This window comes from Gobius niger (assembly GCF_951799975.1).
Source record: "Gobius niger genome assembly, chromosome: 3".
Classification (NCBI taxonomy): Eukaryota; Metazoa; Chordata; class Actinopteri; order Gobiiformes; family Gobiidae; genus Gobius; species Gobius niger.
The window spans coordinates 8,450,264-8,465,308 of NC_136854.1; the positions used below are offsets into that span (position 1 = coordinate 8,450,264).

Consider the following 15,045-nt stretch of genomic DNA (forward strand, 5'->3'; position numbering starts at 1 on the left):
AAGTCCTGCCCTCTGCTGGTCTGACTGAATCCTTGATCATTATTGGCCTCTATTGACTGTGAAAACAGTGGAGCACTGCTGCCTCATTAATATGTCAAGATCAAAAGTATCAATATAAAAGTCTCGGTATCATATTTCTCCACAAAATATTGCAATATATTGCTAAATCGATATATTGTCACAGCCCTACTAATTATTGAATTATTAATTAAAAAGAGTCTCCTCCTACATTTGCATTTAGAGTGAAGGCCACCTGAGAATGTTCTCGGGTCTGACACTGGGAAAACAACGACTCCTACTTATTGAGTGCAGTACTTACCCTGCAGGGACATTGGGCACACAGCAGGGGTTTGTACAGCTCTGAATGGCTCGCCGACGCCTCTTTCCCGCTTTTAAAGCTTTCCTCTCTCTCTCCTCCTCTGCTCCTTTTGTCCCTTCTGACTGTGCACTCACTTCCTCCTCTGCACCCTTCTCTCTCTGCTCTGCTCCCTTCAGCTGCTCCTCAGGACTCCCCTCTCCGTCCCTGCAGGTGTCTGGCACAGGGTGTTTGACTGGTGTCTCTTGGGTTGTCGTCTCCCCTTCAGGACTCCCCTCTCCATTCCAGGAGCTGTCCGTCTCAGGGCATTTGGCCTGTGTCTCCAGGGTTGTCGTCTCCCCTTCAGCACTCCCCTTTCTGTCTCCGTCCCGGCAGGTGTCCGTCGCAGAGCGTTTGACTGGTGTCTCAAGGGCTGTCGTCTCTCCCTTAGGACTCCCCTCTCCGTCCCAGCAGGTGTCCGTCGCAGAGCGTTTTGCCGGTGTCTCCAGGGTTGTCGTCTCCCCCTCAGGACTCCCCTCTCCGTCCCAGCAGGTGTCCGTCGCAGAGCGTTTTGCCGGTGTCTCCAGGGTTGTCGTCTCCCCCTCAGGACTCCCCTCTCCGTCCCAGCAGGTGTCCGTCGCAGAGCGTTTGGCTGGTGTCTCCTGGGTTGTCGTCTCCCCCTCAGGACTCCCCTCTCCGTCCCAGCAGGTGTCCGTCGCAGAGCGTTTGGCTGGTGTCTCCTGGGTTGTCGTCTCCCCCTCAGGACTCCCCTCTTCGTCCCAGGAGGTGTCCGTCGAAGGGCGTTTGGCCGGTGTCTCCTGGGTTGTCGTCGCCCCCTCAGGACTCCCGTCTCCGTCCCTGCAGGTGTCTGTTGAAGGGCATTTGGCCGGTGCCTCCTGAACTCCGCCCCTAGATGTGAAGCGTCTCTTGCGGATGAAGGGGATGTCGTGGCGGTGCTTGATGAAGGGCAGCGCCTCAGGACTCGTGTGGCTCCACATGCTGGTGTTGATGGTGATGAGCCAGGGCTGAGCGTGCACACGGAGCACCCAGCGGGCGCCTTCTGCCCCCACCAGCAGCACCTGGCCCTCCTGCTGCAAATCCTGCCAAGACACCAGTTAGAATCAGAGTTGTCCAAAGAAACAGCAAATAAAAAGTTGCTGCTGGCTCATAGACAATGCACAGCCATCGAGGCCTTTTCAACATACTTTTATTGTTCTTCCTTCTTTTAATTTAGCCGCTAAGTGACAATAGAAAGGTACAATTTTTTTCAATATACTAAAACTAATAAAACTCAGGCACCAGCAGCTTCAAATACCTGTTTGCTGCTTTGTAGCAGCTGTTCTATTCATCTGATGTATTTGTCTGGCAGAAACTGTCCGTATTGAGCCTTTATCTGCACAAACCCGTGTGTGCTCCTAATTAGCCACAATTTCTTATCAGTACGATGATAACGCTTAATCTTTCATGAAATATCAAAGGTTTTCATACCTAGACCAAGGCATTCAACTATTTCACGCTTTTCATCAGCAGAGAGATCCTTTTTCTTTCCCGTATTGCTTGAAAATTATGGTCTGCTTAATAAAGTGGAACATCCTTTTTCAGTAGTTTTTCCCTTAACTGGGCTTAACCTGAAAACTAATCATCCCAGGTCTCTGAGATTGATGTCAGTGATTCAAAGAGCCCTGAGACACAATACCATCCATGAGTTTCATTGAAAAACTTTTTTTTCTTTCTTTTTGACACCGAAATACAATTTGCATAATAATTTGGAACACGGTGTAGAGTGCAGTGCAGTCGTACTAGGCTCCGCTGGGTTAAGGATATGCTTCTAAATATCATGACGGCTCATTTCCTGTCATTGTGCTGTACCTGCATGTACTGCTGCAGCGCCTGCCCCAGCTCAGCGTGCCTCTGGCCGAACTGCCCCACGTCCACGCCCCTTTCCCCGGCCTGGTCCAGCGTCTCCCAGAGCATGGCGCACGCCTGCAGGTCCTGCGGAGAGTAGCCCCCGCGCTCCCCCAGCCGGGCCCAGCACTCCTCTGCGCTGAGCAGGGGCGCGGAGAGGGAGTGGGTCAGCCCAGCGGGCACCAGGGACGGGCCACACTTCCACAAGTCCAGGGCGGGTTCGGCTGAAAAAAAACACCAGTCATGAATTAACAACTGCAAAGCTCATATTACCTTGAGAAGCTGCAGGGGAAAAGGAAAAATATAATGAACTTTTGGATCTTAGCGTCTGAGTGGTAAACAATTAATGCGCATGTGCAGATGTTACTAAATTTTAGGGCCGTTTTCTCCAAACAAGGTTTTTATTCCACTCTTTAACAACATCTCTTTAGTCACACCTACAGACTCCACTCTTTACAGTCTTAAAGGGGGGTATTATGCAAAATCGACTTTTTCAAGCTTTACATCATGTTATTATGTCATTCCCTCATTAAAAACATGCCTGAAGTGTTGCCTTGGCACATTCACGCATTTTTGAGTAATCTGTAAAAACTCTGATGGCAGCCATTTTAGGGATAGGTTTGCCTGAGTCCTCCTAGGAACGCCCCCACCTCCCGGAGACGCCTCCGAGCTTCCTCACCAGCCGAGTAACCAACCACTGCTCCTCAGCAGAACCCCCTCCCCACTGATGCCACAGACAGCATGTGGAGGGGGCGTGTCAGAAAGGGTCAGAGGTTCTTAAAGAGACACAGGCCTATTTCAAGACATTCGCTACAGCCATTTTGAGAGAGCAATTTCATACAAGGCAGTTATTCTAATTTACTGCATTTACAGACCAACAGAAGGTTTCGTCATCATTGTAGTGTGATATAGACTGGTGCTATGTGATTGAAAAAAACATAATACCCCCTCTTTAACAAAATTTGGAAGCTTTTTCAGAGGGATTTTTTAATATCCAATTCCTGCCTGGTTTAGTGAGCTTGAAGCAGCCAGAGAGAAATCAAAGAGGAGGAAAAAAACTGAACTTTCTCCCACCGCTAGAGAGAAGCAAAGTGGCTCAACAGCCCTTTAAGACTTCAAGAACAGACAATGCTAACCAGGAAGCTAACGCTAACAACTGTGAAAACACATCCATATGGACCCGATTTTGGCTTGACTTTACACTGTGTTCCAAATTATTATGCAAATGACAATTTTCTAAGATTTTCTAAATTGTCAACTCAAATGAGAGTCAGCATAATTTGCAAGTCAGGATCATTTAAATGTGGTTGAAAAAATCTCCCAGTGATAACAGTATTTTTTTCAAAAATGAATGTAGTACAAACCTCAAAATCCACTGTACCAAATTATTATGCAACTCATTGTTTCAATACATTTTAAAGCTCGTAATTAACTGAAAATGGTCATTTGTTGAATTTGTAGCATCAGCAGGTCATATTTACTGAAATCAAAAGCTATTTCAATCAAAAAAATCTTAACAGGTCAAGTTTTTTTCTTCATATTTTACCATAGGAGTGTGATAGCAGCTTCAAAATTCTTAAATACATTAAACTTGTGAGTTTTTGGACAGCTTCTGCTTGGATTTCTTTGCAGGATGTCAGAATAGCCTCCCAGAGCTGCCGTTTGGATGAAAACTGCCTCCCACCCTCATAGAAGTTTATTTTGGTGAGGCTCCAAAGGTGATTCTGGCCCAAAACATGACTCTGTCACCTCTTTACTGACATCACAGCCTTGTTGGGACATGGTGGCCATTCACCAACCATCCACTACTCCAAGACTGTTTGAAAATGAGTCTTCATGTATTTCTGAGCCACTGCAGCCGTTTCTGTTCATCAGCTTCAATTAACAGTTTAGGGGAGGCCCGGATAGAAGGTTTATGCACAACTGCAGCCTCTGGAGGGTCCTACACCTTGATGTTCTGGAGACTCCAGAGGCACCAGCAGCTTCAAATACCTGTCTGCTGCTTTGTAGCATCTGTTTTCTTAATCTGATGTGTTTGTCTGGCAGAAACCGTCCTTATTGTGCCTTTATGTGCACAAACCCGAGTGTGCTCTGAATCATCCACAAATCTCTTATCTGTATGATGATTAAGCTTAATCTTTCATGAAATATCAAAGGTTTTCATACCTAGACCAAGGCATTCAACTATTTCACGCTTTGCATCAGCAGAGAGATCCTTTTTCGTTCCCATATTGATTGAAAATGATGATCTGCTTAATAAAGTGGAACTCCCTTTTTCAGTAGTTTTTTCCCTTAACTGGGCTTAACCTGAAAACTAATTATCCCAGGTCTCTGAGATTAATGTCAGTGATTCATAGAGCCCCGAGACACAATACCATCCATGAGTTTCATTAATATTCTTTTTTTTAACCTTTTTGACACAAAAATACAATTTGCATAATAATTTGGAACGCAGTGTATTGGTGTGTTAAATATGTTTGTAGTCCAACAGAAAATGGCTAAAAAGAGTGAAACATTTCCCCTTGGCCACGCCCCCCTGACGGAATAATATTGAGAATAATATCGCAGGTTTGTGAATTCGATCACTTCCAAATAATGATGAATTCAAACATTTGTCAATTGTTCTTATTGGAGATTTCTTTGGAAAAGTTGCATTAGTCCCTGCCCTCCCTTGTGAAACTGTGGAACGTGAACGCAACCTGCTTGAGCTACAGTCAGATGTGACGGCGCAGTGTGACCATCTCCCTCCATGATGTGCAAATGCATGGATAGTGTTCCTCACAGTCAACACTGAAGAACCCATGAGCCGGGCTGTCCCTCAGCTGAAGCCTCATGATGCATGACTCCACCACGATGTTGTCCGTGACGTTCAGGTTACGCAGCTTCACTGTAACCACACATTCGGATTAGCTCACAGTCCGAAGTGAAAGGAAGCAGTCTAATATAAAGTAACCTTCGGTACCAGACTGCGACATGCTACAATAACCTGTCCGGTCATTGGATATTGTGTATCTGACCTATTCCCGGAGCGCAGTAGCCCTTCATCATCAGGTACTTGGTGTGCGAGGCGTGGTGTGCCTTGACTTCCATCCTCTTGGACTCCTCGCCCTCCTCCTCGTCCTCCTCTTCATCGTCCAGCACGCTGAGGAAGACCAACAAATGGTCAAAAATACTATTTATCCCAGGAATTTTCAAACGATAGTATCAAGTAGAGCAGCAAAATGAAGATGCATCAAATCGAAAAGAAACATGACAGACTTTTAGGTCAGATATTTACAGCAAACACAGAGCTGTGTCTTAATGGGGTCTTAAGCTTTTTACAATGATGCTCCTTCATCCAAAACATGTCTGGAATGTTTGATTAATCTATGAATCTTCCCCTTGGCTTCCTCCAAGCTCCCCCTGTTCTCTAACAACTAGTCCCTCCAGGGGTTTGAGGGCATTTTTTACAATCGTTGCGGGCTAAAAGGCCTGATTTCACGGGCCACTTTTTCAAAAAGTTGCGTTGAAAAGTTGCAAGGTATCTTTCTGCTTTAAAACAATAAATGTTTTCATGAAAAATCAAACTTTTCTTTGCATTTGACATCAGTCTCAACCACAGACACCCAAGAAAAGATGTATTATCTAAAAAACAAATGTGTGTGAAATCCTGCATATGTAGCTGGGGAGGGGCAAAGGGAGGGGCTAATGTTGCCTTCGTATGCTAAGGTAAAGATCATCCATTCAAGTTGTGAACTGGAAATGACAGTGCAGAGTTTTCATAAAGTGAAACATCAAAAAACACGTAAGAATGCACAGTAAACAAATGAATGCATGTGAGAAAGTTGTTGCATCTCTAAGAGTCAACTTAACAATAAACAGCTAAAAGAGCTACTGCTCTGAGCTCTCGATGAAACAGGGAGTGAAACGACGAGAGATTTTAAGTCATTTTAGACCGATATGGCATTTTCTAACCAAGAAAGGGGGTCATTTACGCAGCGTTTTAACACGCACAAACACGGTGGAGTGTACTAAAGTGGTGCAAAAAGCAAGTGCAGTTGATATTTGCGTTTCTAAAAAACAGGAAAGGTCACAGAGCAAATATAGAGCATGTGTCCACATGAATATGCAAAATTGGAGGCGGGGCAAATTCAAATGATTGCTTTAAGCGAGCACTCTCGTATTTGTATCTTGACCATGTAAAGTAAAACTGACGTTAGTACGTGGGAGAAGCAGGTACTAACGTTTACAACACCAGTGAGGTGTTGTAAACGTTTACTAATGTTTGTATCTGGCTCATTTACAAAGATACAATATTGATTGGGTTATTTGAATGGTGTGAGGGGTTCTAGAGAAAGTGCACGTTCCCTGGGACCGTGTCTGTCCCAGGTCCTTTTAAAGTTCTTAATCCGTACGAAATTCGTGGGGTTTGTGAACAACAATGAGAGCGTATTGATGATAGGCTACATGAGGAGGCACGATCCGTATGTTCACCTGCCGCTCATCCCTGGCGTCTCCAAAGTGCGAGCCAAACACGCACACGTGTATTCCTGCTAGATCGATATTCCGTTTTCGAGGAGTCCATGATAAAAACCTCATAGTCCTCGGACAAACACCCAGCAGCGCTGAGCAGTTTCCATCCCAGATATGACCGTGGCCAGTGCGCTCTTATGCACAGCACAGTGTGCTCCTCTGACCAGTGCGTGGAGACCGCTGGATGAGCGCGTGGAGTTGTTTTTGTGTTTTTCCTGCACCAACACGTACATGAATGCTCAGTCAGCAATAATCAGGAATAATCAGGCTCGCGACGAGCAGTAAGCAACTCATTTGCATATCACACTAATAATACGCACAGTTTCTAATAGTAAGCGAGGAGCAACACGCTCACTCGCTAGTTTTAAGTACTACTCGGAATTTAGCATCTGGCTTAGTAAATGACCCCCAAGGTGTAAGATAGAGGTTAAGATGTGTTTGAGATTAGAACCAAACACCCCCTCTTTAACTAGTCTAACACACAGTAACTAGGATCAAACATCACTCCGGACTTGGGCTGCACAATTAATTGCAATCAAATCAAAATTGCAATTTTAATGAAATGAGTAAATTGCAAAGGTCTTAATATCATGTGCTCCTCTGAGTCTTATGATATGAAAGCCACTAACACCGTTTTTAGATGACACACATGTACAGCCTCTCGAAAGTATTCATACACCTTGAACATTTGCACATTTTGTCATGTTTACAACCCTAAACATAAAGATTTTATTTTGATTTTTTTACTGAATGTTCACACACAAGTAACAGACAACTGTGAAGTGAAAGCAAAATGATACATGATTCCGTTATTTTTCAAAAAATAGAAGAGTGAAAAGTGGGGCGTGCATAAGTATTCATACAGCATTTTCTGAGTGCATTAAATTGCCTTTAAAACATTCCTAATGACTCCAGAATGTTCACTCCTTGGCCTAACGGTTAAATAGAGGCACCTGTGTGTAATCTACTCTGTTTAATTTCAGCTGTTCTGTTAGGCCCTCAGAGCTGTGGTCGGAGTGTATTGGTCACTAAACAACATCATGAAGGTCAAGGAGCACCAGAGAGGTCAGGGATAACGTTCTGTAGAAGTGTAAAGAAGCATTAAGTAATACAAAGATTTCCCAAGATTTAAACATCTCCCGGAGCACTGTTCAATCCATCATTCAGAAATGGAAAGAGTACAGCACCACTATGAACTTACCAAGACATGGTCGCCCATCTAAAATATTAGATCAAACAAGGAGGACACTGGTAAGAAATACAACCAAGTGCCCCAAGATAACTCTGGAGGAGCTGTGAAGTCCTGCCGCTGAGCTGGGGGAATCTGTACATGGGACAACTATAAGTCGTACTCTACACAAATCTGGCCGTCATGGATGAGTGGAAGAAGAAAGACATTATTGAAAGGAGGCCATAAGAAATCCCGTTTGAAGTTTGCTAGAAGTTATATGGAGGACACAGCTCCATGTGGAAGAAGGAGCTTTGGTCAGATGAGAGAAAAATGTAACTTTTTGGCCCAGATGCAAAACGTTATGTATGGAGCAAATCTGACACTGCTCATCGTCCTGAGTGCACCATCCCCTGTGTCAAATATACGGGGGGAGCATCATGCTGTGGGGCTGCTTTTCCTGAGCGGGGACTGGGTAGATTGTAAGAATAGTTGTGAAGATGGATGGAGCCAAATACAGGGACATTTTGGAGGAAAACCTGCTGGAGTCAGCAAGAGAACTGAGGCTGGGGCGGAGATTCACCTTCCAGCAGGACAATGACCCTAAATACAAAGATAAATCTACAATGGAATGATTCAATAAAAACATATTAATGTGTTAGAATGGCCCAGTCAAAGTCCTGACCTAAATCCTATTGAAAATCTGTGGAATAATGTGAAAACGGCTGTTCACAAACGCTCTCCTTCTAATTTGACTGTTTTGTAAAGAGGAATGGGCTAAAATGTCAGTCTCTACATGTGCAGATCTTGTAGAGTCAAACCCCAAAAGACTTGCTGCTGTTATTGCAGCAAAAGGGGGTTCCAAAAAGTGTTCATTCATGCTGTATGAATACTTATGCATGCCCCACTTTTCGGTTTTCTATTTTTTGAAAAATAACAGAATCATGTATCATTTAGCTTTCACTTCACAGTTGTTGGTTACTTGTGTGTGAATGTTCAGTAAAAAAATCAAAATAAAATCTTTATGTTTAGGGTTGTAAACATGACAAAATGTGCAAAAGTTTAAGGTGTGTGAATACTTTCGAGAGGCACTGTATGTGACTGATTTAATAGTGAAGCATAATTCTCTTTTTGATGTTGCTTTTTAATTATTAAATTAATATTATTTTTTTTTTGTGTTTGATGCTTTATTGACGTTATGTCGTCCCTTTTTTGTCAAGATTTTGACGTGCATTCCTCTCTTTTTTGTGTTTTATTGTTGCATTTTGATGGTTTTTGACGCATATTCATCTCTTTTTTGTGCTTTCCGTAGCGTTTTTGTTTACAGTATATAGGCCGCTGTTGCGCTTCGTTTGAAAGGTAAGACCTTGTAGTTTGTGAAAATGTGTGTGAGATCTGTGTGGCACATGACGGGTAACTGGTTAACGCACTGGGACGTGTTTAAAAAGTGACTCGTACCTTTTGACGGCGTCGCTGTCCACCAGCGTGCTGTCCACCACCACCATCTGTTTGGGGACGGACATGTAGACGGACACCAGGCCCAGGGACATGAGGGTGAGAGTGGCAACACAGGCGCCCCCTGGAGAGTCCAAGGAAAACGGTAGCATGTCGCTCACGTCAGGGAGGTCCACTGAGTCCCCTTCTGTTTGCTCTTCCCCGTGCACCTCTGACTCCGGCTCTGGACACAACATCCGTCAAGAAGATCACTTAAGAGTCATGAGAACAGCAGCTGACAGTTTTAGACCATAGATTTTGAGAAATTTAAAAATAGTTGAGGTATGTCAGGAACAATACTTTCAAAGAAATGTTTATTTAATGTTAGTTTGTATCAGATTTAATGCTCTGTTGGTGAAGCAAATGAGTTGTTCAAGTCAAATTTGCTCAACTATGAACACGTTGAACCCCATCCATCCAATTTCTTCCGCTTTATCCGGGGCCGGGTCACGGGGGCAGCAGTCTCAGCAGAGATGCCCAGACTTCCCGATCCACACACACCTCCTCCAGCTGTTCTGGGGGGACCCCGAGGCGACACCAGGCCAGCTCGGAGACATAGTCCCAACAGCGTGTCCTGGGCCTTCCACGAGGCCTTGTCCCACTAGGACATGCCTGGAACACCTCCCGCGGGAGGAGACCAGGAGGCATCCGAAACAGATGCCCTAGCCACCTCAGATGGCTCCTTTCGACGTGAAGGAGCAGCGACTCTACTCCGAGCTCCTCTCGGGTAACTGAGCTCCTCACCCGATCTCGAAGGGTGCGCCCAGCCACCCTGCGAAGGAAACTCATTTCGGCCGCTTGTATTCGCGATCTCGTCCTTTCGGTCATTACCCAAATCTTATGACCATAGGTGAGGGTGGGAACGTAGATCGATCGGTAAATCGAGAGCTTTGCCCCCCGACTCAGCTCCCTCTTCACCACGACATACCGATACAGCGACCACATCACTGCTGACGCCGCACCGATCCGTCTGTCGATCTCACGCTCCATCCGTCCCTCACTACGTTGAACCCCAATTCAGATATTTAGCTAAATATGTGAAAGCAAACAGGGGAGCTCCCTTTTTCTACTTTTCTACTTTCACCACAAGAAATTATTATTGTGATAATCGTTAGGCAAAATTTGAACATCGTCCTCTCCCTGATGAACAATGTAACACTTTTTTGAAATCAGTGGTTCAACTCTAATCTGCAAACGTGCATGCTCAACAGTGTTACAAAGCCTTGACTAAAACTTAACATTTCCATCAAAAGACCACTCTGGTACAGGATGTAGAGCGTACTTTCACATCCCGATGGACTGCATGGACTCTCCTCTTGGGAAGCTTTGTGCCCTTGGTCCTTTGAGGTCCTGGACTCCAGCAGTTCTCCGTCCAGCGCCCTGTTCTCGGTCTCTTGGTTGAAGTAGGTGAACGGGTGGCGGTCTCCCCTGGGCAGGTTCTGGAGGCTCCGGATGAAGCGAAAGGCGTCGGTGCACAGGGCTTGGGGAAAGCGCCATGAGAAACACCTGCCGGACAACAGCTTTTAAGTGTGTTATGGTGGTTTCCCTGTGTAGTTAGGGGTGGTATTAATTTCACATCCCCAACCCCACATGCAGTACCCAGAAAGAGTACAGACCTGCTGCTCACTGCCTTCATGTTTTACATTCAGGGCGACTGGTAGTGCCATCATTTTTTGTTAGTTTGGGAGAGACAGAGACAGAGACTTTAGACCTGATCATTTTAAGCTACAGTCCCGATCAAAAGTTAAAGACCAATTGAAAATGGCAAACACTCACATTTTGTATGGTTGGATCTTAACACAGTTTCAAATAGAACTTCAATATGCCATGATAGAAATTGAAGTAAATCTTTTATTGAAAACAACAAATAAACTGAAACAGTCTGTTTTTGGACCACATGCCTTTAAAAGGAAAGGTATTGCGCAAAAATGTGGATTCAGGTTTCTGTCAGGTTTTCACACCGTCATGACTTGTCCTGATGCAAAGGTTTTGATGGTGGTCGGGCTGTGGGCTGCATAAGCAGAGCCTCTCACAGCGCGTCATCGCCCTGAGACAGGACGCAGTACATCATCTTCATGCATGACAAAGCACCATGTCCTGCTGTAAAGAATACCACTGCATCACTGGCTGCTATGGGCATAAAAGGAGAGAAACTCATGATGTGGACGCCCTCATCCCCTGACCTCAGCCCTATTGAGAACCTTTGGAGCCTCAACAAGAAAAACTTCTATGAGGGTGGGAGGCAGTTTTCATCCAAACAGCAGCTCTGGGAGGTTATCCCTTGTGTGGCCTTCGCGGGTCATTTTGACCCGCTGTTACATTCCAGTCATTTGGATGCAAGGTGACACAAGGGGGCGCCCTTCCAACCTTCTCAGTGTAAATGTGAGTTGACTTTCTTCAAAGATAGACTGTAGGTCAGACACCATGAGTGACAGTAACATGACGCTAAATACAGTGAGCTCTTTGTTTCCAGTAAAAGGCCTGAGGCCTCATTGATCTTCAGTCACAGACTGAGAAGTGAAGAAGGAAGTCATGGAGCTTCTGCTTTAGACAGAACTTCAGACTTCTGCTGCATGTAAGAGTCATATCATATTCTGAAACTCAAATATGTAGTAAAAACATATATGGAAAATTATTATTACAACGACAAAAAGAAAAATATAAAAAAAAATGTTGTTTTATATACGGTCATTCTAAAAAAAAAAAAAAAAACTAACTCTTTGGAGAAAATAGTTACTACAGAAACTGTTGAAGAAATGAACCTCACAAGCTTCTTCTGTAATTTTATTTTATTTTTTTTAGAATGAGTAACTAATTTTTTGATTAGATACATGATTTTCCAGACAAAAACTTTGTCAGATACCGAGAGGGCACATTAGCGCATTCCAAAAATCCTAAAACTAAGACCCTAAAACAAACAAACATAAAGGCAGTAGCAATACCGTAAATTTAGATTGAGGGAGACAATAGGGGGCAGGGCAGTCGGCGAGGGCCGATAATCGCCGCTTGCGGCTATATTTGTAATTGCTATTGTGAATACTGTAAATATTGTATCTGAATGTTTGTTGAGGTGATCCTTTTGCCGGTGCCTTATATGTATTTTATATTGTGAACGGACTCTAAAGTCAGATGCTCATTGGTCACTGTTTAAACCTGCTGTCACTTTGCCTCTGACCAGGGATTACAGATGAAAATTAGCTTGGAGCTATCTCTGGTCTGTGCAACACATTTGTTGTGCAATGTCCCTGTCAAATAAATAAATAAATAAAATACAAAACAGCAGACAGGTATTTGAAGCTGCTGGTGCCTCTGGAGTCTCCTGAACATCAAGGTGTAGGACCCTCCAGAGGCTGCAGTTGTGCATAAACCTTCTATCCGGCCTCCCCTAAACTGTTCATTGAAGCTGATGAACAGAAACGGCTGCAGTGGCTCAGAAATACATGAGGACTCATTTTCAGTCTTGTTCACTGATGAGGCCATGTAACCCTGGATGGTCAGATGGATTGAGTAGTGGATGGTTGGTGAATGGCCACCATGTCCCAACAAGGCTGTGACGTCAGTAAGGAGGGGGCGGAGGCATGTTTTGGGCCAGAATCATGGGGAGAGAGCTGGTCGCGCCCCTTTAGGCTCCCTGAAGGTGTGAAAATGACCTCTTTCTGACTGACCACTTTCTTCTATGCTACAAAAAGAAGAGCCGTGTTTTCCCAAACAAAATCCTCTTCATCATGACAACGCACCATGTCCTGCTGTAAAGAATACCTCTGCATCACTGGCTGCTATGGGCATAAAAGGAAAGAAACTCATGATGTGGACCCCCTCCTCCCCTGGGAGGGTGGGAGGCAGTTTTCATCCGAACAGCAGCTCTGGGAGGCTATTCTAACATCCTGCAAAGAAATCCAAGCAGAAACTGTCCAAAAACTCACAAGTTTAATGGATTTAAGAATTTAGAAGCTGCTATCACACAAGGGCTCCTATGGTAAAATAAAACTTGACCTATTGAGATGTTTTTGATTGAAATAGCTTTTGATTTCAGTAAATATCACCTCCTAATGCTGCAAATTCAACAAATGACCATTTTCAGTTAATTACAAGCTTTAAAATGTATTGAAACGATGAGTTGCATAATAATTTGGAACAGTGGATTTTGAGGTTTTTACTATATTTATGTTTGATAAAAACACTTATCACTGGGAGATTTTTCCAACCACATTTAAATGATCCTCTACCAGTTAAAGACTTGAAAATGATGCTGACTCTCATTTGAGTTGACCGTTTAGAAAATCGGAGAAAAATGTCATTTACATAATAATTTGGAACACGGTGTACACATTTTTCTCTGTATAATGTATAAATTAAGAGCAGAGTTCTCAGCATTGTCAAAAAATGTTGTTTTTTTCTGACAAAAACTTTGTCAGATACCGTGACGGCACATTAGCGCATTCCAAAAATCCTAAAACTAAGACCCTAGAGAAAAAACTTAAAAAACAAACAAACATAAAGGCAGTAGCAATACCGTAAATTTAGATTGAGGGAGACAAAAGGGGGCAGGGCGGTCGGTGAGGGCCGATAATCGCCGCTTGCGGCTATATTTCATTGATGCTCTGGTGGTAAGCACCTACAGGGAGCCACTGATTACAGACTACTGTACAATTAATTAGCACTACATTCATTAATTAGAAGCTAAGATGGGATTTATAACAAAAACACCAATTTCTGAATTCAGAAGCACAACAAATACTCGGTGTGATAAAACCTCCTGCAATTATAAAATGTACAGATAGGTCATGTACAGTCTATTTTCAAGTGTATGATGCAAATAATCTAAAATATTATTGACTTTATAGAAAAGGCTTCGTCTGTGTTTGAATTTTTGGCCCCTGCTCCAAATGAGCTGGAGACCCCTGCTCACAACAGCTTATAGTCTGAGGTACCTGTAGTAGGACTGGGACAGCTGGTAGGACATGGGCAGGATGGGCAGGGCGCGGTTCTTCTTTGGCCCAATGCCCTGGGTGATCCTGCGGCGGTTGACCAGGCCTCTCCTCCTGCTCTGCACAAACACCTGGCACAGCAGCTCCTGACTGTAGCCGCTATAGATGTGGAAGGTCTGCAGCGGGACACACAAACACAGGGAGTGAGACGGGTCAGGCAGTCCAGCAGGTGAAAACACGAGAAGCCTGGTCGACCAACAAACATTTCAGCAACAACTCGCAGGAAAATTGTGGATGTGAGATAACTTCAAGTGAAATACAGGGCTCTCTATAAAAAAGTTGTGTAGCTGTTTCAAGATGCACAATAAGGAGGCACTTGATGAAAAATGGGCTGCATGGCCAGGTCGCCAGAAGAAAGTCACAAAGTATCCGCTTGCAATATGCCAAACAGCACAGAGACAAGCTTCAACATTTCTGAAACAAAGTCATTTTCAAATTGGAATGATGAAACCAAAATGGGAATTTATTGGGGAATTTACAGGAACTGGAGGCTTTTTGCCAAGAAGAATGGCCAGTTTTACATAAAGAGGCCTATCCACAACTACCACAAAGACTCCAAGCTGTCATTTAAATTAAAGGGGGCAATACAAAGTATTAAGAACTGGGGTATGTAAACTTTTGATCAGGGTCATTTTGGAACTTTCTTTTGTCATTATGATTTGAAAAGAGTAAACTCAGTTGTT

General features: G+C 44.0%; 1 protein-coding gene across 1 annotated transcript in view; it reads right to left on the reverse strand.

Annotated features, from left to right (window-relative positions):
• Positions 1–15,045, reverse strand: part of gtf3c1 (general transcription factor IIIC subunit 1) — a 65,224-nt gene that overhangs the window by 2,385 nt on the left and 47,794 nt on the right. The window contains exons 33-39 of the mRNA XM_079553618.1: positions 14,306–14,478; positions 10,657–10,880; positions 9,339–9,558; positions 5,218–5,342; positions 4,983–5,087; positions 2,165–2,424; positions 320–1,395 (exon numbers count right to left, since the gene is read on the reverse strand). Of these exons, the coding sequence (XP_079409744.1) occupies positions 320–1,395; positions 2,165–2,424; positions 4,983–5,087; positions 5,218–5,342; positions 9,339–9,558; positions 10,657–10,880; positions 14,306–14,478 (2,183 nt within the window). The remainder of the gene's footprint in view (positions 1–319; positions 1,396–2,164; positions 2,425–4,982; positions 5,088–5,217; positions 5,343–9,338; positions 9,559–10,656; positions 10,881–14,305; positions 14,479–15,045) is intronic.